This window comes from Arachis ipaensis, chromosome B3, assembly GCF_059453495.1.
Source record: "Arachis ipaensis isolate K30076 ecotype BB chromosome B3, ASM5945349v1, whole genome shotgun sequence".
Lineage (NCBI taxonomy): Eukaryota > Viridiplantae > Streptophyta > Magnoliopsida > Fabales > Fabaceae > Arachis > Arachis ipaensis.
The window spans coordinates 36,673,162-36,695,566 of NC_142438.1; the positions used below are offsets into that span (position 1 = coordinate 36,673,162).

At 38.5% G+C, this 22,405-nt stretch overlaps 2 protein-coding genes and 1 pseudogene across 3 annotated transcripts in view; 1 reads left to right on the forward strand and 2 right to left on the reverse strand.

Annotated features, from left to right (window-relative positions):
- The window catches only part of LOC107630280 (Pyridine nucleotide-disulfide oxidoreductase family protein), a 187,979-nt gene that overhangs the window by 159,967 nt on the left and 5,607 nt on the right, over positions 1 to 22,405 (reverse strand). Inside the window, exons 11-14 of one of the 2 annotated variants that reach the window (XR_015907255.1) lie at positions 22,339 to 22,399; positions 22,023 to 22,090; positions 21,708 to 21,853; positions 21,175 to 21,527 (exon numbers count right to left, since the gene is read on the reverse strand). Coding sequence is in view for 1 of the 2 variants with exons in the window: in XM_016333379.3 (XP_016188865.1) it covers positions 21,294 to 21,527; positions 21,708 to 21,853; positions 22,023 to 22,090; positions 22,339 to 22,399 (509 nt within the window). In the remaining variant the exon portion in view is untranslated. Of the gene's footprint in view, positions 1 to 21,141; positions 21,528 to 21,707; positions 21,854 to 22,022; positions 22,091 to 22,338; positions 22,400 to 22,405 lie in introns of those variants that run through there. The other variant, XM_016333379.3, reaches the window with a different exon arrangement.
- On the forward strand, positions 3,531 to 4,046 carry LOC107632933 (uncharacterized). The gene has a single exon (XM_016336577.1). The coding sequence runs from the start codon at positions 3,531 to 3,533 to the stop codon at positions 4,044 to 4,046; it is 516 nt and encodes a 171-aa protein (XP_016192063.1).
- LOC107632935 (protein FAR1-RELATED SEQUENCE 5-like) lies at positions 15,695 to 17,556 on the reverse strand (annotated as a pseudogene).

Here is a 22,405-nt window from a genome sequence, read left to right on the forward strand (position 1 = left end):
ATCGAACGGTGCATTATATATATATATGAATTTTGATAAATTCTACTCTATCCTTCCTATAATAGCATGTAAATTACCTCTATGACATGTCATTCTATATTTGGTTGTTATGTTAACTATGGTTAAATTATTTTGAAATTAAATTATAGCCCAAAATGGGTAATTGTATAATTTACAAAAATACTAAAAACTGAATTTTTGTTTCTTCCCCAAATCATACTTCCAGAGATTGAATCATAATTTGTCTGTAGCTCTTCTCCCATTTCGTCACTGTTGTCGCGCCACCCGAGTATAACCGCCTCATTAAGTGTCCCGTTATCTTCGTCTATCGTGCTGTCGCTGACTTCCAAAGCATCGCCGCTGCTGTCGTCACGAGCAGCGCCACTGCCTTGCACATATTTGATACAGTACTTTCATCCATCCACTGTTTATTATCTGGTATAAGAAAAGAGAGGAAAAGAAGAAAAGAAAGCGAGCCAGATGTTCACTAATTTTTGTCACATATATTGAAGTTGGAATTGATTGTAATTGCCCCCAATATTGATCATTCATATTTCATAAGAAACATAAGTACAATTTCAATTGAATTTCTCTGTTTATTTTCTCATTTTTCACAGGAAAGGTTGATTGGGCTGCCCCTCGTCTTAAAGATGCAAACATATAAATTTTGGATTTCTTTTTTTTATAAAATGTAAAAACATATAAATTTACTTTTTAATATTTACAAAAATTATCTAATCATTCATCTTAAAAAAATATTTAATTACAAAATAATCCTACTTTAGTTAAGATGTCAATTCTTATTGGGTTAAATTAACTTAAACTAAAACTAAACATCCAATTAACATGTGCCACGTCATAGAGAGTAATTTACATGTTGATTTAGAGAGGATTGGGTAGAACTCATCATGAATTTTTGTATAAATCCGAAAATGAAGTCGCACGGTCCGAGTTGTATTTTTTAAATTTAATATGAATCAGCTCTCCCTAATCGGTGGGTCCGATTTATGGATATTGTATATATAAAAGTGTGTAGCTCGTAGAAGAGATCATCAGATCCCGTCTTCTTCTTCATCTTGCTCGGCTTCTTCCTCTGGTTTCTTCCATTTATGTTTTTCTCCTTGGTATGTAGCCCAAAAATCTAGTAGTGTAGTTTCTGTTCTTATTTAGTAGAGTGAGATAAATGAATGACAGAGTTCTTTTAAAAGTGTATTATTTTGGTCAGGTTTTGTTACAAACATCTAAAGGAGTAAAATTCATTTGTGAAAATCCATTAGATGTTGTTATTCCCTTTACAATCTCATTTGAAGAGCTCAAAGGTGTGATCTGTGAGAAGATAGATTCTGAGATGTCAAGGAAAATATCATGTATTTTATACAGATATCCCATACCGGTGTTTGGTGGATTCGTCCAATTTCAAACCAAATATGTAACGGACGAAGTGAGTTTGCAAGAGATAATGTTTTCAATGTATATTGAAAGTCATGCTCAAATCTCGTTCATCGAGTTGTACGTTGAGTTCGAACAATCTGAGGCCGACCGAAATATTGTACGCGAAGATTACAATAGTGACAGTGAAGAAGAGTTCGAAAGCAATTATGAAGTTGTTGGTCCAGACAGTGATGAAGATCAAGGTGACGGCATCATGGCTCCAAATGTGACAGACGAGGCAATTGCACTCGCAAATGAAGTGCCGTGTGAGGAGCCATCTTTCATGCGAGTTTTAGATTTGGAACCTATGCATGTTCCGGAGTTTTCGGAATATATGAGTGCAGTACGTGGTTGCCTATATTTATAAATAGGATTAGAAGCTTGTAATAATTTAGATTGATTGATGGACCAAATAGTTAAGTGAAGTGTGAAATTATACTCAACTAGCATTTGTTTATCGGTTTATTTAGTTAAGTTTAAGATAATAATGTTGTTAGTTAGTTATTGATTTAGTTAAAAAAATTAGTATTTATTAATCAGTATTTAATTATGTGTTTATGTTGTTATTTTGTTTAGAATGAGATAATAACCAGATGCACAGTTTATTTATATCATAATTGATTCTGTAAGTATTGATTTACTTTTTCATTTATTAAATATTCGTGTATTAAGTATTTTCTGTTCGAATGCCTTCGCCACAGAAATTTCTATTGTCGCAGATGGTGAATTTGCCGTTGGGATGGAATTCAGTTCCAGGGAAGTTGTTATTAAGGAGATGAAAGAGTATACCATCCGAAGAAGTGTAGACTACCGGGTGTATGAGTCGGAGCCGTTGACATTTTATGCCAAGTGTACATAGTATGGGTCAGGGTGTGATTGGCTTGTCAGGGTTAGCATGATCAGCAGGAAGCACTGTTAGGTTATAAGGAGGTATAATGGTAATCACACCTGTACCAGAGCCACCATTTCTTAGGATCATTCTAAGCTGGATTCGATCACAATTGCAAAAGCCATCAAGCCGTTGGTTGAGGCTGACCCCTCGTTAAAGGTAAAATCAGTTATTGCCGAAGTGCAATCGAAGTTCAACTACACCGTCAATTATCGGAAAGCATGGTTGGCTAAGCAAAAGGCAGTAGAAAAAATATATGGAGGTTGGGAAGCATCGTACGAAGCATTGCCTATATGGTTTGAGGCCATCTGTCATAAGGAGCCATCAACTGTCGTCTATTTTGATACTATGCCTGCATATCAAGGCGATGACTTGGTGACTGATATTCGGGTATTGCATCGAGTATTTTGGAGTTATTACCCCTGCATTAGAGAATTCAGACATTGTAAGTCAATTGTCTAAGTGGATGGGATTCACTTGTACAAAAAGTATAAGGATTGTCTGTTAGTGGCAGTTTCACAGGATGGCAACAACAATATCGTCCTAATTACATTTGCTATTATGGAGGGAGAGACTTTTGATGTGTGGCATTTTTTTCTTAGTAACCTGCGACAACATGTTGTCACTCGGGATGGTGTGGGGCTAATATCCGTCCGACACTAATCCATCAATGTAGTTGTGGCACGCAGTAACGGAGCTTGGTCACCTCCCAGAACTTTCCACATGTTTTGCATCAGGCATATAGAGTCGAATTTTTTTAGAAAATTTAAGGCACCGTACCTACGAAAACTGGTCGTCAATATAGGTAACGTTGAGTAATTCTAAGTTCGTTGCTAACAGAGTTACCTTCAACAAGTGTTTGTCATCCATATTTTTATGATTTTTTTTTGTTATCGTGCAGGTTATTCGCAGACGGTGCGTGAGTACGAAGTGCGTTACCAGCATTTACGAGAACGGGGCGAGGCTTACATTAACTAGTTAGACCGAATTTTCCGCGAACAGTATGCGTTGGCATTTGATGGTAGCTACCGATGGGGCCATATGACGACGAACCTAGTGGAATGCATCAACTCAGTGTTGAAGGGTGCACGCAATCTCCTCATCACTGCTCTTGTCAAGGCAACATTCTACAGGCTTAATGAGTTGTTCACTCGAAAAAGAGCCGAGGCGGAAGCATAGATTAATGCTGTGCATGTTTTTTTCTGAGATCATGACCTCAAAGTTCCATGCAAACCAGCTAGCATCAGGAAATATCCAGGTCAGTTGCTTCGACTGGCAGAATGAGGTCTTTGAGGTGCGTGAGATGCCAAGTGGACTGGAATATGCCGTCGACCTCCGTCGACAACGATGTGACTGTGGTGAGTTCCAGGTAGACCGGATTCCTTGTCGACATGTATTTGCATGTTGTGCAAATCAACGACTAGATTGGCAAGCGTATGTGCATGATGTGTATAAGATGGACCAAGTTCAGCGGGTCTACCGAACTAGGTTTAGGCCACTGGGGAATCCTACTACATGGCCCGCTTACAACGGGCCTCGATTCGTACCGAATCCATTCCTGAGACGCGTTACCAAAGGTCGCCCCAAGATGACGTGCTTCTTGAATGATATGGACACGCGAATGTTACGTCATCCCAGGCGATGTAGGCAATGTGGGGTTGAGGGACACAGTCATAGTAGATGCCGTCAGTCAGCTGGTGCAAATGCCGACGGAGATGCTCAGTAGATTCATACATTATGATATCTGAAATATTGTAACCTATGTTAATCTACCCTGTGACAAATGCGACTTTATGTATTATCCAAACATTCCTCCATATTATGATATTTGAAACATTATGTTATGATATCTGAAACATTATAACTATAGCAACTAGTCCATGACATAGATAGTAATTATACATAGAACAGTTAATTAATACATAAAGAAGTTAACTGATACATAGAAAATGTTAACTACACAACAACTATTTTTTTCATTGCCCACTTTACATCTTTCACAAGATTTTTGCACTTCTTGGCGGCTTTTTTGAACATAGAAGAAGTGTATCGACTAGCGCTACGACGTGGTGGATCAACCCTGAGATTGTAACCTTTGCCTGTCTCATCTGGAGTACGTGCCTCACCTGTATACAATTTAATTAAACAAGTACCTAAAGTAATCAAACCAGCAAAGATACCACATATGAATAATAATAAGTTCTACAAACCAACCAAGTATATCATATAGTCAACTGAATCACAATATAATCAACCCATTAAACAAGTAAAGCAATGTATAAAATATAATACCATCATTACGGGATTCTTCATCCTCATCGGACTCCTCTATTTCATCCTCCTCATCCTCGTCCTCATCGTCCGATTCATCTACTAGATACCCATCAGTCTCTTGTTCAAGTGTGTTAGCATTTTCTTCAATGAGATCCATTTAAACACGATTAGGATTTTGACTATTAAGAATCCCACGATCACCATCACTCCTACTTGAGTCAACAGATACAAACCCTCCAGAAGCACCCGACGAAGTGCGGCACGAATGCCACGCATCCAAGGAATACCTACCCGCCATAAAGTAATCAGGCTGCTGGGCATATTGTGATTGTCCTGCATCTGCAGCCATGAAACCAAGCAACTGGCTAAAAGAAGCTCCTTCTCATGAGTCAAACTGTGGCATACCCCAATATTGCTGACGTATTGGGTACGATGGGGTAAATTGTGTTTGAGGTACATATTGGCTTGAGGACATAGGTTGTTCTTGTAGAAGTGGGTTTGGAGGTGGAGGGGGTGGTGGAGGTGACTGTGGCTCCTGCTCTTGATTGTCAACATCCATATCCTGATTACCTTCATCATTCTCTTGAACCACAAGATTGGACAAGTTCAAACGGTCCCCAAATTTTGTTGGTACCAGTACTTGTAAGTATCCAGGCATGGGAAGCTCAGTGAGAATGTGATTATACATGTCTGTCCATGGCATCACCCAAAATGAATGAGTCGTGGCTGTGGCCCAGTTAAGATTCTTAGGACCAATCAGGACTTCTCCGTGTGCCTTGTCTAGATTCCGTTCCTGATGAGGAACTCCCTGAACAAAACCGAACTATTGCCTATACCTATCGGTTGCATGCCACTCAATGCATTCAAAACAAACCAATGGCACCGTAGCGCTCCACAAAACTGAGTGCATGTAAATGTCTGGAGGAATTATGTCCGGATCCACGCGATCGACAGCATAAGCAACCCACACAAACTGGGAAAGATAAAGTAAACTCATGATTACAATCCACTTCACAATCACAATGACAATAACAATAACAATAACAATAAGATTAACACTAACACTAAACCCGAAGCAAATACTTCTTTAATGAAAACACACCTGGCCTTCCTGAAGATCATCCAAGGCCTTCCTAAAGTGAGCAAGCGTAAGATATCTATAGTGTCGGTCTCCACGCTCCCAGTTACGCCACCTAATATGACTTATTTCATTAACACAATTGGATTTTAAATATGAAGATACGGGGTGTCTGTAAGATAATATTACCTATTTGCAAGCGAAAAACTGCGAGGTTTCCTAGGAAGCGGCACTAGATATGGCAGGCAAATCCAAGCCCAACCGAGCAGAAGTGTTAGCGGACCATGGATCTCCTTACATTCATAACGAGATGCGCTACATGTATAGGTATGCTAGGCATACCGATCCCCAACTGTACTGTCCAATACTCCCAAAATCACGAAGCAGAGGTAGAAACTTCCAATGCATAGATGCACCAAACTTGTCCCCAAACAAGATCGTTCCGATCAACAACATAATGTGGCACTTCACGTACCTCTGTATACTATTTTCATCAGTCAACTGTAAATTTTCTTTTAGATCCCGCAGCCAGGTCAGTTTTATGCAGCTTCCTCTACAGTCCGACTTACTGGGTGCAACTCCAAAATTGTGTAAACATTTTGCCTCCAAGGCTTCAAAACTACTCATTGTCATCCTTGTGACTGTAAGACCGTCCGTCAGAAGACCAAGAATTATTGCTACATCTTCAAGCATCACAGCACATTCACCAATCAGAAGGTGAAACGTATGTGTGTCTGGGTGCCACCTTTCGATTAGAGCATTCACCAGTGCTTTCTGACATTGGACTACCCCAATCTGAGATACATGATAAAAATCAGTTAATCGTAAATTCTCCTCCACCCTATCATTCTACCGATTCGGAGGGACTGGGTGATCACATGACAACATCATTAAACTCTACAAAAACATAACAAATTATTATTAGTCAACTTGTTAACATTTACTAATTTACTACTAGAGCAACTAAAATATCAAACTCGTGCTAAACCTTTTCCTAATTACAATATTTAGTAGTTACCATGTACTAACTCACTAATTTATTAACTCTCATTAGTAAAAAATCTACACAACTAATTCAACAACACATATTAATTGAAACCACACAACTATCATAAATTATCTTACTAAATCCAACTAAAACAAATAATTCTAACTTCTAAATTTACTTAATAATCCTAAAAATTATTCATAACTAACTATTAACAATAACAACTAATACATAATTCCAATTCTTATTAAACTAATAATGCTCTTATTTAATTAACAATTCTTGATTAGTTGTTTATTTATTCACGGTTACAAAAAAACTGTTATAATATCTAAAATTATAATCTCTAAAATTAATTATAAAATTTAATTAAATAATTATAACTTTAAAAATTATAACTTTAAAAATTATTACAAAAAATATTCTAACTACATTTAAACAAATATTCTAACTATTGTCTTTACATATATTCCTAAATTTTTTTAAAAAAATAATAATCATTCTCTTTATATTCCTAAATTCAATTTCTAACAATAATAATAATAATAATTAACTTCCTAACAATAATAATTGTAATTATAAAAAACTAAAAAAATTTCCAAAAAAAATAACATAATCAGGTAAAAATAATAATAATCATTTTGTTTACATTTCTGAATTCAATTCTAACAACAATAATAATAATTAACTTCCTAACAATAACAATTATAATTATAAAATATTTAAAAAATTCCAAAAAAAATAAAATAATCACGTAAAAATAATAAACATTCCTATTCAAGTTCTAACAACAATAATAATAATTAAATTCCTAACAATAATAATTTTAATTATAAAATATTAAAAAAATTTCAAAAAAAACTTACATAATCAGGTAAAAATGATAATAATTCCTAAATTCAATTTCTAACCACAACAATAATAATTAACTTCCTAACAATAATAATTATAATTATAAAATATTAAAAAAATTCAAAAAAAAACTTACATATTTTGGATGACTGAGATAATGTATAATATGAAATTCAAGACGATCAACATCTTTAGATTTTTTTTTCTTTGGCATTTTGAGTTTCCTTCCACCATGCAAACCAAGAACCAATGGAGAAAGGAAGAAGAAGAAGGCGTGGCTGCACTTTGGTGTAAAGATGAAAGTGATATCGGATGGTGGGTGTGGGTTTAGCATGGGGTAATGTTGGGTATAAGGGCACCGTTGCAGAGAGACATCTGCGCGCGACACGTGGCTGGGGAACCACAATACGGACCATCTGTTTTCTTACCTACAACTCGGACCATCCGACAAGCTATGAGGAACTCGCATGGTCCGATTTGTGGTGTTCTGACACCACACACAGGTTAAGCACCCCTCTTCTCCATAACCGCGTCCAACCCAACATTTGCCTCCATATTGAAATTAAAAAGCGGTCTCGTGAGTTCAAGTTTTTTATTTTTCTGTTGATGCTTTGTTCTCTAAACTATTTATTATTATCTGCACATGTACCAACCATTAAATAAAGTTTCAGTTATGCTTTCTTGGGATGCTGACGCATGGGTTTTCAATAGTGAAATGGACGGTGAGGGTGTAATGAGTGAGTGAGACAAGACATTTCATCTACTAAAACTCCAGTCATCGTCACCTGGATTCGTTTCTTAAATCTGAAAGTATTTCATACACTAAGTGGAGGAGGATTTCAAAAAGCCACATGTCTCTTAGTGTAGAGGGTGAGTGTTACGTTGTATTTAGGGGACGGACCCCCGGAATATACAACACCTGGGAGGCGGCAGAGGCACATGTGAGCAGCTATCCGAGGAATCTGCATCGCCAGTATCGGAGCTTTGAAGCGAGTTGGAGAGCATGGGTTGATTACATGCACGGGCAGTGTGTGGGTGTTTCAAACAACGGCCAAGGTGTTCAGCTTTTACCACGAGCGGAGTGGGTTCTTGTTGGTGCTGCCTCTAGTTCGGCCAGCGCAAGCGACCCTATCTTCATCATGCCGTATACTTCACAGCAGATGCGGAGAGTGGTGGACTGCATCTTTGTTTTAACTCATCCTCGCATCAAGTGTCACTAGAGACACAGCCGACTTCCCCCAATGAAAGTGAATACCACCCCCCGGTTCAGACGGTATATTTTTTACGATACGGTTGGAATTTTTCTACTTTAGACTGTGAATAAAGAAATTGGGTTTATTTTTGAGTAACCGATCGTTTATTGTGGTGTTGCATTGGCGCAGCAAGTGCCATTGCGCGACTTCAACATGCAGTCACCAAGCTAGAGGGGCGTGTGTCTCAGCTAGAGGTGGAAAACAGGGAGATTTTAATGCAATTAATAGAGGCAATGGATCAGATGTCAAATTTGTTCAGAACGAAGACTCGCAGCAAGTAACAATTTCCCCCTGAAAGTCGGTTGATTCTGGTGTATGCTATGTTGGGCGATTCATAAGAATTTGACTAGTGAAAGCAATGCACATGGCCCCGCTATGTGTGAGTTCTTATTGTTGGTCTGTAAAATGTAGTTGTTACCCTTTTTTCGTTTATGTGTTTTACATCATTTGGATGCATGTTGTGTGTGTCACTGCGTTGTTCAATTGATGGAAATAGGTATTGTTAACCAGGAATGAATTGGATCTCCTTAACCTTTGTAACCTATTTGGTTCAATGATTCATTCTTGATTATTTTGAATAATACTGATTCAACCAACGAATTGTTGTTTATAAAATCTTTGTGTGCCCAGATCAACCAAGCATCCTCCATTGTAATTTTAGGCTAATTCGGATAAGAATTCCCGTTTTGAATAAATTAGTTAGATGGAGTACTCAAAAACTTGAATTCATGATGGTTTTGTTTTTGCCGCGTTAAACTGTAACTTAAATGCAGTTGATGTTGATGTCATGTTTTTCTCCGGAAAGACAACGCGGTGTTAACTAATACGCGTTTCATAGAAAGTTTTACACAAAAAAAATCTAATCAAAATTTTCACAAATGATGCGTGTAATTTGAATTTGTGGTAATTGGCAATTTAATTTTGGTAGTGCTCCGGAGTATCCAGGAAGATAAGGTTCTACAAAACATCCATAAACATTGCGCCGGAAAGAACTTATGGAAGCGTATAAATTGTACTTGAATGAGTGATGGCTGCACCAGTAGTCATTTCACCTGGGAAATAGTGAAAGCAAAGGGTGATGTGACACTGAATAGTGACTTATTCAACTGCCAAGGATGACGCTGGTTCAACTAGGGTAAGAGCAGCTCCATTGGTAGTAAATGGATGCAATTCCAATAAAAATAAACGGAGATTTTATTCTAACACATGGGATCCAAAAACCACCTGGGTGAATAGTGGAGAGAATCCATGTACTATTGACCAAGGCTAAGGATTCCTCTAAAGGGAATATGAACCAACAGCCAATAACTTTTTGCCATGTGGTAAATTATTAAAAAAAATTAAATTTTTATATTACATTACATATATGTTTAATATACGTAATTTCACACATGGCAAATGATTAAATAATTAAATTATAAATAATTATGTTAACCACTTATTTAATAAATATTAGATTATTAAAAATTATAATAATTAATTATTATAGGTAATTATAATTTGATTTAATTAATGATTTCTATTAATTAAATATATCAATTATTTATATTAGTTATTTAAATTATAATTTATACAAAAAAATAAAAAATTAATATTAAATAATATTTATATTGTCATACATTCAAGTAACATAACTCAATAAGCCAAGGGAATATTCTCTCACAAGTTCAAGTAGGTAAAAAATGTCGTATCGTGTGGGAAATCTTTACTGTGAATTAGTATTTTCTAATTTTGTTAAGACTATGAACTCCAAAATATCCCTTATGAGAGAGGCACCGATGAAGAGGGGAAGCTACTCTCACCCATGCCTGCTGACAACGAGATTTGATTTTGACAGCTTATGATGAGGTCTTGGTGGAGCTATGAGTGCATACCATTCCCCTACGGCACTAAGCGATGGGTGGGAGGATCACCTGCCCCAACGTTAAAAGGAAGTAGAGTCGACTCTTGCAATCTCAACAAATTTGTTGCCCTATATTGTTTTACAAATTAATCTCTGTGGACAAAGGGTTAAAGTTTGTGGTGTCTGCTACTACAGAAATAGAAACAGAGGTGGTGGACGATATGGACCAACAAGGAGGCAACATTATGGCTCCGGGTGGGGGAAATGACAGTGAGTATGATGGAGGCAAGGTTAACGATACGGATAAGCCAAAGGGAGCGTCTGAACATGCAACCGAGAATATGGGTCATGACTCCAAAGATTCGAAGGGGGGGGGGGGAGAGGTACAAGAATTTTCTTTTCTTTTTTTTATGTGGCTTAAAATGATGTTGGTAATTGATCATAGACTTACAACCAATTTCTTCTGGTGGTCAGGCTACATGTATCACCGCTGCCCTTCTCTAGGTGAATGGCACGATGAAGGAGTTGAGCCAAAACCTGTTGAAGGTGCTGGATGTAAGTATTCTATTGTATTCGCCTTCATAAGATTCGTCTTCGGTCTCTATTGGACTAACCATGCAGTGAGGTTTATTTTTTCCAATGCATTAAAATTGTATTTGTCTTCTATATTTACAGACCCACATGAAGGATGTCGATCAAGTGGGAAGCCTGGCGGAGGACATGCGGCGGGGGATGGCTTTAGTTGAGGCTTGCACAGAAAGCTTTCTCCAGCCCGGCAACGGTGGTGGATCCGACGTACCAACGGCCACCGCTGGAGTAACTCTGACCCGCGAAAAAAGCATTGTTTCGGAGCACACAGTTACACCGCCACCACCCAAATCGGGTGTGATGCTCGAAGCAAACTCCACACCTGGCTCTAGCCCCATTGTGCCTATTCCCGTTGAGCAGGATCAACACTACATCCCAAGCCTACATGGAGTGTGGTCGAACGATACTATAATGCTGGGCTCTATGATCCAGTTGGATGCAGCCAAATCAATGCATCCCACCATGACAACCAGGAGCACATTGCGGTTGGGTGGCTCTTGGGTTGACCCACAGGATAACAATCCAGCCAAACTGAAGAGAACTCAGTTTGCGGTAACGGTCTTCAACTTAATCGTCTTCTACGATGAACATGTATCTAGTTAAGATTATTTGCATCGTTATTGGTTAACTAATGACTCTTCAATTTGTTTGGTTAGGAGAGATTTGGAGATGGCATTGTGAGTTCCGGAAGTCCAGGTCGAGGCTACCATAGCCCATCCAAGATCCTGAAGTTGACCCTTTTAACTCCGGAAGAGATGAAGAAATCTGGAAAGATGAGAAGGGCACCCTGTGAGAGTGCATCTCCGATGTCATCCACTACGGTCGGTGTGACGTTCCCTTCTGTAAGTCGTTCTTGACGTTGGTTGTCATGTTATCGTTACCGGATGATTTTGATTGTACAAACAAATGTCGGCTAACCAAGTCTAGTATATAATACAGTTTATTCGTGCGAAGTTCAAGATCAACAAAGGGATGAAATATTGTATCGATGAAGCCCAATCCATTGCCTATATATTTGGAGAATCCATGAACCCTAGTGAAACGTTGTTCAAGAGAGGTGACATGAAGCTACAGAGGTAAGATTTCTACTGCCTGCAGCCGGGACAAGAACCATCTGCGTATGTTATGCAGCTCATGGCATATAAAACATCATGGACCCAGTCCCAGCTTGAGCAACGAACTGTGTGGTCACTCCCGCTACATTTCTCGGTGAGCATCCCGACTTAGTGGTTGGTTATGGTTATCAAGTTAATTATTTTTTCCAAATGTTGTTTTTTTCAACGTTGTTGTCTATTCCACTCCAGGAATTCGTACTGGATCCAGACATAGATGACTCTCAGGTGGCTGCCTTCTTCTTTCGGGATTGGCTACCAAGACCAGCAGCACTAAGATATGTTAGCATTTTGCCTTGAAGCTTCTATCCATCTGCATTCCGAGTGTCAATTTTCTTAGTTGGAACAGGAATAACGTTCTCTATGTTTCTTGCAGATCTATGTCCAAATGGCTGACAAAGTAGATATTATTGGAGAGGGTCACTTCTACCTGGTTATTGTGGACATCAACTGTGGGAAGATGTGACTTATGGATTGCTATCCGACTGATGATTCAATCATAAGACAGAAATACACTGCCAAAGCTGTGGTGAGTTTTCCTAAACCGGGAACTATAGCTGGCTACGTTACTTGCATGTTCATGGTATCTGCATGGACCAACAATGGGATATGCTTTGGTTGTTTTTTTTTTTTTGTTCTGGGTCAGACTTTGGTGGTATCATATCTTGGGTGCGATGCATGTTGGAATTGCTAGCTTCAAAAAATCTTCAATTTTTTGTTTGAACAGGTGTGTCTTGATTTGGGCCAAATAGGAGAGCCCAATTTAGTCTACAAGAAGATAGGGTTACTATAAAATTTGATTGGGCCTACAGTATGAACCCCATTTAATTATGATGTAGTTGGTGTTACTTCTCAACTGGGTTGGGTCAATGAAAAGTAAGTAAAATAGGTGACATGCTGTTTCTATAACTTTTGAAGTGGGTTGGGCCAAATAGAGTGAGTTGGGCTATCTAGAGTGAGTACAATCTAGTCAAAATGCCGTTAATATTGCTTTGCAAAATACAGTTGGGACAATAAAAAGTAAGCCATTTTAAGTGAAATCTATTTTATAAACATGGTTTGGGCCATAAAACATTATATCAGTTTATTAACCATGCATTTAGTGTTAATTTTGACATGTATGGATTTGTTAATGTGCAAGAAAGGACTCTGGATTATATTCTGAAGGAGAAATTTCTGAATCTCAATCTCCTGGGCCGCAGGCCTCCACTAGCTGAATGGAACCCTGAGTTTGTACTTGGAATCCCTAACATGGGTAACTGGTAAGGCAGTTCTTCTAGTAAATAATAGACATGTTTTTGTTGGGGTGTATACTGGCTTTAGCCCCTGATGCTTGTCGTTTTGTTCCAGCTACAAGGACAAGCTCTAGGTGCTCCTCTGGCTTCAGATGGAGCAATACTTCATGTTAAATCCGATTGGCCAAAAACAAGTACGTTTCTAGTATCAATATTCCACAATTACTTATGTAGTGAAACCGCTCTTTTTTTTTTTTGCAAAGGTAACATAACTCTAATCATGTTTGTGACAACGCAGCATAACAATATCGACCTGCTAGCTGACAAAATCCGCATTGACACTGTCCTCGGATTTGTGATTGAGCACTTTAACCAGATGCGGGATTAATTTCTCCAGAGAGCTGTCATCAACTGGAATAGCAAGCGCACCATGGCTGAAGTGCTACCTTGAAGGAAATTCGATGCTTTACATAATATTTGTAGTAGCTGATTATGGTTTAATGTATTCAAATTTTCGTCAATTTCTTGCATCTAGTCTACTAGGGTGACATATGCTCAGACTAAGTAAACTCAGTTCCTACCATTTTGAATCATGTGTTGTAGGCAATCCCATAACGTTGAAGTGTATGCCGTTAGTACTATGAAAGGCAGCAGTTCCATGTCATGGGATGCCTCCAGGCACTCTTGGTAATGCCGTATTGCATCAAACTTTGTATTTCGCATGGTTGTGTTTTTTGCTCAGTATCCACAAATGGAACTGAATCCGTTGGACACAACCCCTCTCCGAATGGTAAAATTCGAGTACTTGGCTGCACATTTTGCATTTTGATTGACAATAGTATCGTTGCATCCACTGCACCTAGTTGTAATGTTATTGAAATGTCACCTAATGAAAGTACTTTAGTCTAATGGGCTTCATCCATCTACGTATACATGTTTATGCATCTCATAATCGAGGATGTAATCTTTGCCTTATAGTTAATGCTTCCTGATTTTAAATGTGTATTTCAAACTTATTAGATATTCAATTCTTTCATTAATAATTACACATAATTTGCCTCCATATTGTAAAACTTATTCTTTTAAAGTTGATGTTGCCAAAGAACCTCATAAATTAAATAACCTCGACACAGATATCCACTATTTTTCCAATGCAAACCCAACCCCACCCATTCGGCACCACTCCATTCTACATATATAAATCAGGATGGATCCTGCTCTCGATAATACACATCAACAACTTATGTGTAATCACTCTTGAAGGTATATTATTTTCCATTCTTCATCAAAACCAGTATTTACAAATTTAATGCTGTAAACTAACATGGGTTGATAAATATTAAAGAAGTTTGATGCATACAAATAATTAATTAGTTGTTTAGAAAATCGACATGTTGTTATATATTTACATATTCCTGTCATGCAATTATTAAAAATATAATTAATTATCACAATGATGATATTCAATTCCGTAGATGACTTTGAGTCAAATTGTAATTAGTAACCCAAACCCAAAAATTAATGATCGCAGCTAAGTAGCCTGCGATGTCAAACAAAGAAACAAAGTGGTGGGACATGAAAATACGCATGAATTCATATGTAAAATGGAAGTGATGACACAAGTCCATATAATACCACCATTTTATATTGACAACCCAGTTTGAAGATGTTAAACAAATATGATTTATGAAGCTTGATGCAAATCACATTTGCATACCGTTGATTATAATGCAGTCGAAAATATGTAGCAAAGGTTTTTCCAACTGCAACATGCAAGCATGTCATTGCAAAGAGAGTGGCTGTTAAAATCTTCACACAAAAACCAAACGCCAAACCAAATCATGAATTACATATAAAAAAACTGAACTAAGCATTGAAATTTTCATTACACATCATGAATTTGCATAAACCAAATCTTCAAATGAGATACTTATCTTCATCAACCTAAAACGTCAAATGGCACCAGCAAATGGTGGGATTAATACCTAATTCAACAAGCTAGCAGCCATACAATAACAAAGAAACCCTTGCTGATCAAACTGGTACATGGTATCATGTCATACCAAAATAAGAAGCAACACACAAACTTAGATAATTTTCTTGTAAAATATAAATGTCACTCACATTCATTTCATCTGTGTAGTTACCCTCCTAGGCCACCGACGTGTTCTCCCAACCCTCCATCGCCACGGCCATGCCCCTGCACCTTTTTCTTCCGAACTCTACACACTTACTGCAACGTTGCACACGCCGAGTTTTCCCCTAGCAGTTAACCCTCGTCGGCCGCATCCCTTATGTCTCGCCCGCAACGGATCGCAAACGGATACCTTTTCTCCGCAATCAGCTATGCCAACCCTTAACCGATGCTTCTCTCTCAACGCATTACTTTGGTTTCATATCATGGATTTCATTTCAGAGTAGTCTTCAAAGTACTAGCAGGCCAACTTAATTAACTCTCTACAATCATTTAGCAAAGCTGCGTGCATGCTCATATACGCAGTATCAGGAATCTCGCCTACCTGTCCAGATGAGTCCACTGCCGGTTGCTTGGCCTTCTTCGTCCATCCTTTGCATATGGTCTTCACCGGAAGCTGAGTGATGTTCAGATAAACAAACACCCCCACCATGTGCACACAAGGAATGCCAAATGATTCCATACGCAAGCATGAGCAAGTAAATTCGTCATCCGCCTCATCCCAAGCCACACTCCAGGACTGGTCCCGGCAGTACATGGTGACCTCAAACAGGGAACACGTGCTAGTTTTCTTGCAAGATACAACTCTTACATTGCTAGACAAAAGGAGGACCTCCCGGAATAGTTCAAAAACCTCTTTCGTGTATACTGTTGCTGCGTAGCTTTCCAAGGCCTCCAACTTCGACTTAACAATGGGTTGCCCATACACAGATTTATAATCGGCGACTAACTCTCTTCTTCTCATGAACTCGAGATAGTGTTGAAAATGCTTAATAAATTCACGTAGATTATATCCGTTCCCAATAAATTTCCCAATCTGCATGTTCAATGCCTCACATCGAGACGTTGTCTTCAGCCCAGCAAAAAATTTGCCTCTAATATACGCATTAGCCCACATGCTTCCGTTCATACATATCTAGTATTCACGGGTTTTGTTGCAACCCAAACTCTTCCACAATATCGCTCTATAGGTTCTCAAACTCATCTACCTCTAAGTCACCCATCAGGCAAACTCGGAACTTGCGAAGAAACATGGGCCGGCCAATGCAGGCAGTCACATTTCGTAGCAGGTGCCAGCTGCACAGCCTGTGATGTGCATTTGGAAAGACAGCATTAATTGCATTCTTCATTGCCAAATCTCCATCGGTCAACACAGATTTCGGTTCTTGTCCTTTCATTGCCTCAAGAAATGCTCGCAACAACCAAACATAACTTTCCTCTACTTCGTTGCTGAGAATTGCACAACCGAATACCATAGTCCACATGTGATGATCCAAACCCGAAAATATTACAAGCGGACACTTGTACCTATTCCTCCCATAAGTTGCGTCGAACCCCAAAACATCCCCAAACACACTATAGTCATGTCGGCTAGTACCATCACACCAAAATATATTGTGCAGCCTCCTCTCCTCGTCCAATGAGAATTTCCAAAACATGTTTGCGTCATTCCTCTTTAGACAACACAAATACTTTAAGGCACACTCCGCATCACTCGCCCCCACTCTTCTTTGCTTCTCTATTGCATTGTAGATGTCTTTAATTTCAAATCCAACTGTCTCAAATCCCCGCATTGGGTGGCAAATGCACGAAATAAGATTGACACACGCATCCCAGCTTTTTTCATCGAGTTAATTTGATGCATGTCCCCTTCCTTGATTACTCTATGAGAACGTAACAACCCCCGGAACCTTGCATCTAGCATCTCATGGTTGTGTTCGTCACAAAACTTATCTACGAACCAACGGCCAGTGCTATGATCAACGTGAACCTTTATTTGTGCACCACACCCACATTGTGTAATTGGTCGAGGATCCATTTTCCTTTCTACCCGATGAATATGTTTGGTGTCTCTCTCACCTTGTCTCGAGCAAACAAAAATTTGCCATAAAATTTCTCCCTCCGATCCAATCTTTGTGCTTCTTCCAACCTTTGACCTCCGAATAGAAAACCCTTGAATCCGCCCATACTCATTGTAGAAGTCATAAGCTGTCTGCAAGTCCACAAACTCAAACCTCCGCATCTCCTCATATGTTAAAGAAGAAAAATCTATTCTATTAAATGATCCAATTCCGTCGACAATCATCCCGGGCTCTTGTAGCTACTCGTAATCCTCCCCATATTCAGCATCTTCTTCAATCTTCATCCACACCAACTGTCTCACCTGTCACAACCTGCCTAGCCAAAACAAGAACAATCCCAGAGTCCAAATCTTACTAAACATGCACTTCACAGCAACTCATTTATCCACTATAGCAAAAGAAAGAAACTGACACATGTTCACCTGTTCTTGGGGTCGTTGTCGAATGTTCGAAGAGACTGTGTAGCTTCCTTTTATCCCCCTAGCCTGATCCTGTAACAACCACAACATTTCAATGTCCTGCGACACAGGTCACCAACAACATCTCCAGGAATACCCCAAAAAATGGGTATCCAAATTGGTCAACAATAAGAACCCTAAACCCTAAAAAAAAATCTAGATCGTCGACAACAGCGACTTCAACCACAAAAAAAGGTCTCGAACATAAACTGATGCTAGAAAACCTACCTCATCAACGAGTTCTTCCATGGAGTAATTGTGGATGACCGAAATGTATTCGAATGGGAAAACTCTTCGTTGCTCCGTCCGCCTTCAAGAAATGTGCTCAGCACCTGTTGTGGCAACTGTGTTTTTCTTCAAATACAAACACCTCACCTGACTCAGTTTTTAATTAAATTTGAGTTGCATTTCTTAAATTGTAGTTAACATTATAATCTCTATGCCACATCACCACCAGATAGAACCTAATGCTCAGTTGCAAAATTTCAAATGAGTCCCAAAAATTTTTATAATTCAAATTTTTAATTCGGTCCGTGAAAGACCGAAAAATACTTTCCCCACCATAAAAGTTTCCGTATGTTAAACCATTCAGCCAGTTTTTAGGTTAGAGTTGTACGTAGGCTCATTCTTCTCAAGTATAATGAAACTATATTTTGACCTTAAATACCATGGCTTTCAAAACGAACTGACCAATTTAAATGAGTTAATCAGAAATTTATTATCAAACCAATTCTATTCAAGATATTAAAAAAAAAAAACAATTATAAATGAATCGATCAAAACTGAAAAAACTAATAATTTTGGTTAAACGACCTAATATTTTAGCAATTAACTGTTTAAAATAATAAAACAAAAAAATATAAATATTTCCTATATAAATATATTATTTTAAATTAAACTTTATTTAAATCTTTAAACCTTTATGTCATGGGGGGTTCGGCTATATATATATATATATTTTATGTTGGTTGCCGAAGACCTAACACAACCCTCCTCCTTTATCCGGGCTTGGGACCGGCTATTTACCGCAAGTGTAACATAGGCGGAGTTATTTAATGAAAGGTGGAAGAGCTACTTCTACGAGTTATTTAATGAGGGACAGAAGACTCTTCCGAGCCTTGGTCGATTATGCACAAGGGAAGAAGATCAAAACTTTGACTACTATCGAAGGATCCGAGACTTCGAGGTAAAAGAGGCTCTAAAGCAGATGAAAATTGGCAGGGCAGTAGGACCTGATAATATCCCGATTGAGGTTTGGAAGAGTCTTGGAGAAAAAGGAATCAACTGGTTAACCAAGCTTTTTAATGAGATTTTAAGGTCAAAGAAGATGCCTGATGAGTGGAGAAAGAGCACCTTGGTACCTATCTACAAGAATAAGGGGGATATACAAAGTTGCGAAAACTATAGAGGGATTAAGCTTATGAGTCATACTATGAAGTTATGGGAAAGGGTGATAGAACGGAGGTTGAGAAAAGAGACACAAGTAACAGAGAACCAATTTGGATTTATGCCAGGCAGATCTACCACTGAAGCGATATACCTATTAAGAAGGATGATGGAGAGGTATCGTAGTAATAAAAGGGATCTACATATGGTGTTTATTGATTTGGAAAAAGCGTATGATAGGGTACCAAGGGAGGTCTTATGGAAGGTTTTAGAAAAGAGGAGAGTAAGGATCGCATATATTCGGGCAATTAAAGACATGTATGATGGGGCCACAACTAGTGTGAAGACTCAAGGTGGTGTGACAGAGGAATTCCCTATTGGTATAGGATTACACCAGGGATCATCCTTAAGTCCATACCTTTTCACATTAGTCTTGGAAGTACTCACAGAGCACATCCAAGAGCCTGTGCCATGGTGCATGCTTTTTGCCGATGATATCGTCCTTATGGGAGAGTCAAGGGAAGACCTAAACAAGAAGTTGGAGTTATGGAGAGAAGCTTTAGAAGTATATGGTCTGCGCATAAGCCGTAGCAAGACGGAATATATGGAATGTAAATTCAGTTTGAGAAGGGAAAACCCCAATATAGAGGTGAAGATTGGAGAAAACATCCTACAAAAAGTTAAAAGTTTTAAGTATCTTGGGTGCATCATACAGGATAACGGAGAGATTGAACAGGATGTAAATCATAGGATCCAAGCAGGTTGGTCAAAATGGCGGAGTGCATCTGGTTTTATATGCGACAAAAAGGTGCCTTTAAAACTTAAAGGTAAATTCTATCGCACCGCTATAAGACCGGCTATGCTGTATGGTACGGAGTGTTGGGCGGCTAAAGGGGAGCACGAACATAAGTTGAGTGTGGCAGAGATGAAGATGTTGAGATGGATGAGTGGTCATACGCGATTGGATAAAATAAGGAATGAAGATATAAGGGAGAGAGTTGGAGTAGCACCCATTGTGGAAAAGATGGTTGAATCGCGTCTCAGGTGGTTTGGACATGTGAGAAGAAGACCGATAGAACATCCAGTCAGGAGGGTAGATGAGATGGAAGATGGACAAAGGGCGAAAGGCAGAGGAAGACCTAAGAAGACCATCCATGAGGTGGTCAAACGAGATCTACATGTAAACGATCTCTCTGTAGACATGATACACGACAGAGCACAATGGCGTTGTTTGATTCATGTAGCCGACCCCACTTAGTGGGACAAGGTTTTGTTGTTGTTGTTGTTGTAAATCTTTAAACCTTTAACTCTATTGCTTCGTGACCATTTCAATTCTTATAACCTTAGTAAATAGTAAATACCCAATTTTTACAACTAGCGTGTTACTCTATCATCCATATGTAATTCAAGATCATTGTGAATTTTCTTTTCTTGTTAAATATGTTATAACTCCGCCTATGTTACACTTGCGGTACATAGCCGGTCCCAAGCCCGGATAAAGGAGGAGGGTTGTGTTAGGTCTTCGGCAACCAACATAAAAATATAGCCGAACCCCCATGACATGAAAACCTATACAACATGGTGCTTAACAAATATTTTGAAGCAAAAAAAGGGGTTACAAGTAGACAAGGGTTAGACAAATGGAAGCCAAATCTGCATTCTTCTGCGAGCAGATATCACAGCAACGATTAGCAAAACTTTGAGCTAAAAAGAATTCCTCATATTATTAACATTTTTCAAAAAAACTAAAAGTTTACAACAAATAAGAGGATGACTTCCGCAACAAGTGCGTATCATGAAATCCTTTCAATTATTTTGTGTTCCTGGTATAAGATGTATAAAAAATCAAGTCATTCTAGGGCAGCTTTGTGTAGCTCATCCCAGGTGGAGAGTTTCTCCCTAGGCTTGTTCCTTGAACTTCCAAGCCTCTTTTCTTCGGAGTCTATCTTTTCCCAATCACTGAATGAAACTATCCTCACATCTCTATCTTGTAGTAGCTGGAGAAGACCCTCTCTGCCCGGTTTTGGTAAGGCAGCTGATGAAATCAACATTCCTTTTTCAATGTCTTCTGATATACTCAAAACCTACAAATAGAAGTAAAATCAATTTTATGCTTGGTGTTATTCAACATGTTTTCTTACATGCTATGAAGTATTGCAATTACCAAGTCATCATAGTGTGACTGATTTTGTTGTTATCTTACTACTACGGTCAGTTAAAGTGTCCTTAGGAATAATATGAATGGAAAACCAAGACACACGTACAGTTTCTTCAGCACAATGCAGGTTTGTGGCCACAATTCCAGTTGGTCCTCGCTTCAGCCAACCACAAACATACAAGCCCTCTTCAAGAAGTGTCGGATCCCCTGACGTGTCACTCAACACTCGACCCCTAAAATTTGGAACTATACCTGAAATGTTAGAAATGTACAACCATGAGGCCCTGTCAGATGACACGACACGTACACCAAGGAACAAGTTTTCCTTGACTAGTATCTGAAAGATACCAAAACGAAATGTGTACCACACGTATTGACAGAGTAGAAGTGAATGGATCCGAAGCATTAATTGTTTTTCTACCTTTCTTATAATCAAAAGGTAAGCCATCAACTGGTACTGATTTGTAACCAATGCTCTTAAGTACCAACCTACAAAATGTCAGAAGGTTGCAATGTATGCAGTGAGTACTCTCCAATTTGTTTGATAGCAATCATTTATTTGCAGAGCATAATATCAATCTCTTTCAATCTATGGAGGATATGAAGTATTGTAAGTTTGTAACCAATGGATATTTCATTACAATGAAACCAGTAGAAAAGATTTCATGCAAAGCAAACAATTTTCACAACGAGGAACCCAAGTATTTTTATATGATTTCCCGGTTATAGGATAATACCCGCATTTTATATCTTCAAATTCTCCAGTGCCGATGGCTATCTGTTTTCCAGGGCCATCACCTGCAA

Excerpts from the sequence above, each read along its gene's own strand:
- LOC107632933 (XM_016336577.1), top strand. The coding sequence starts at position 3,531 with ATGACCTCAAAGTTCCATGCAAACCAGCTAGCATCAGGAAATATCCAG.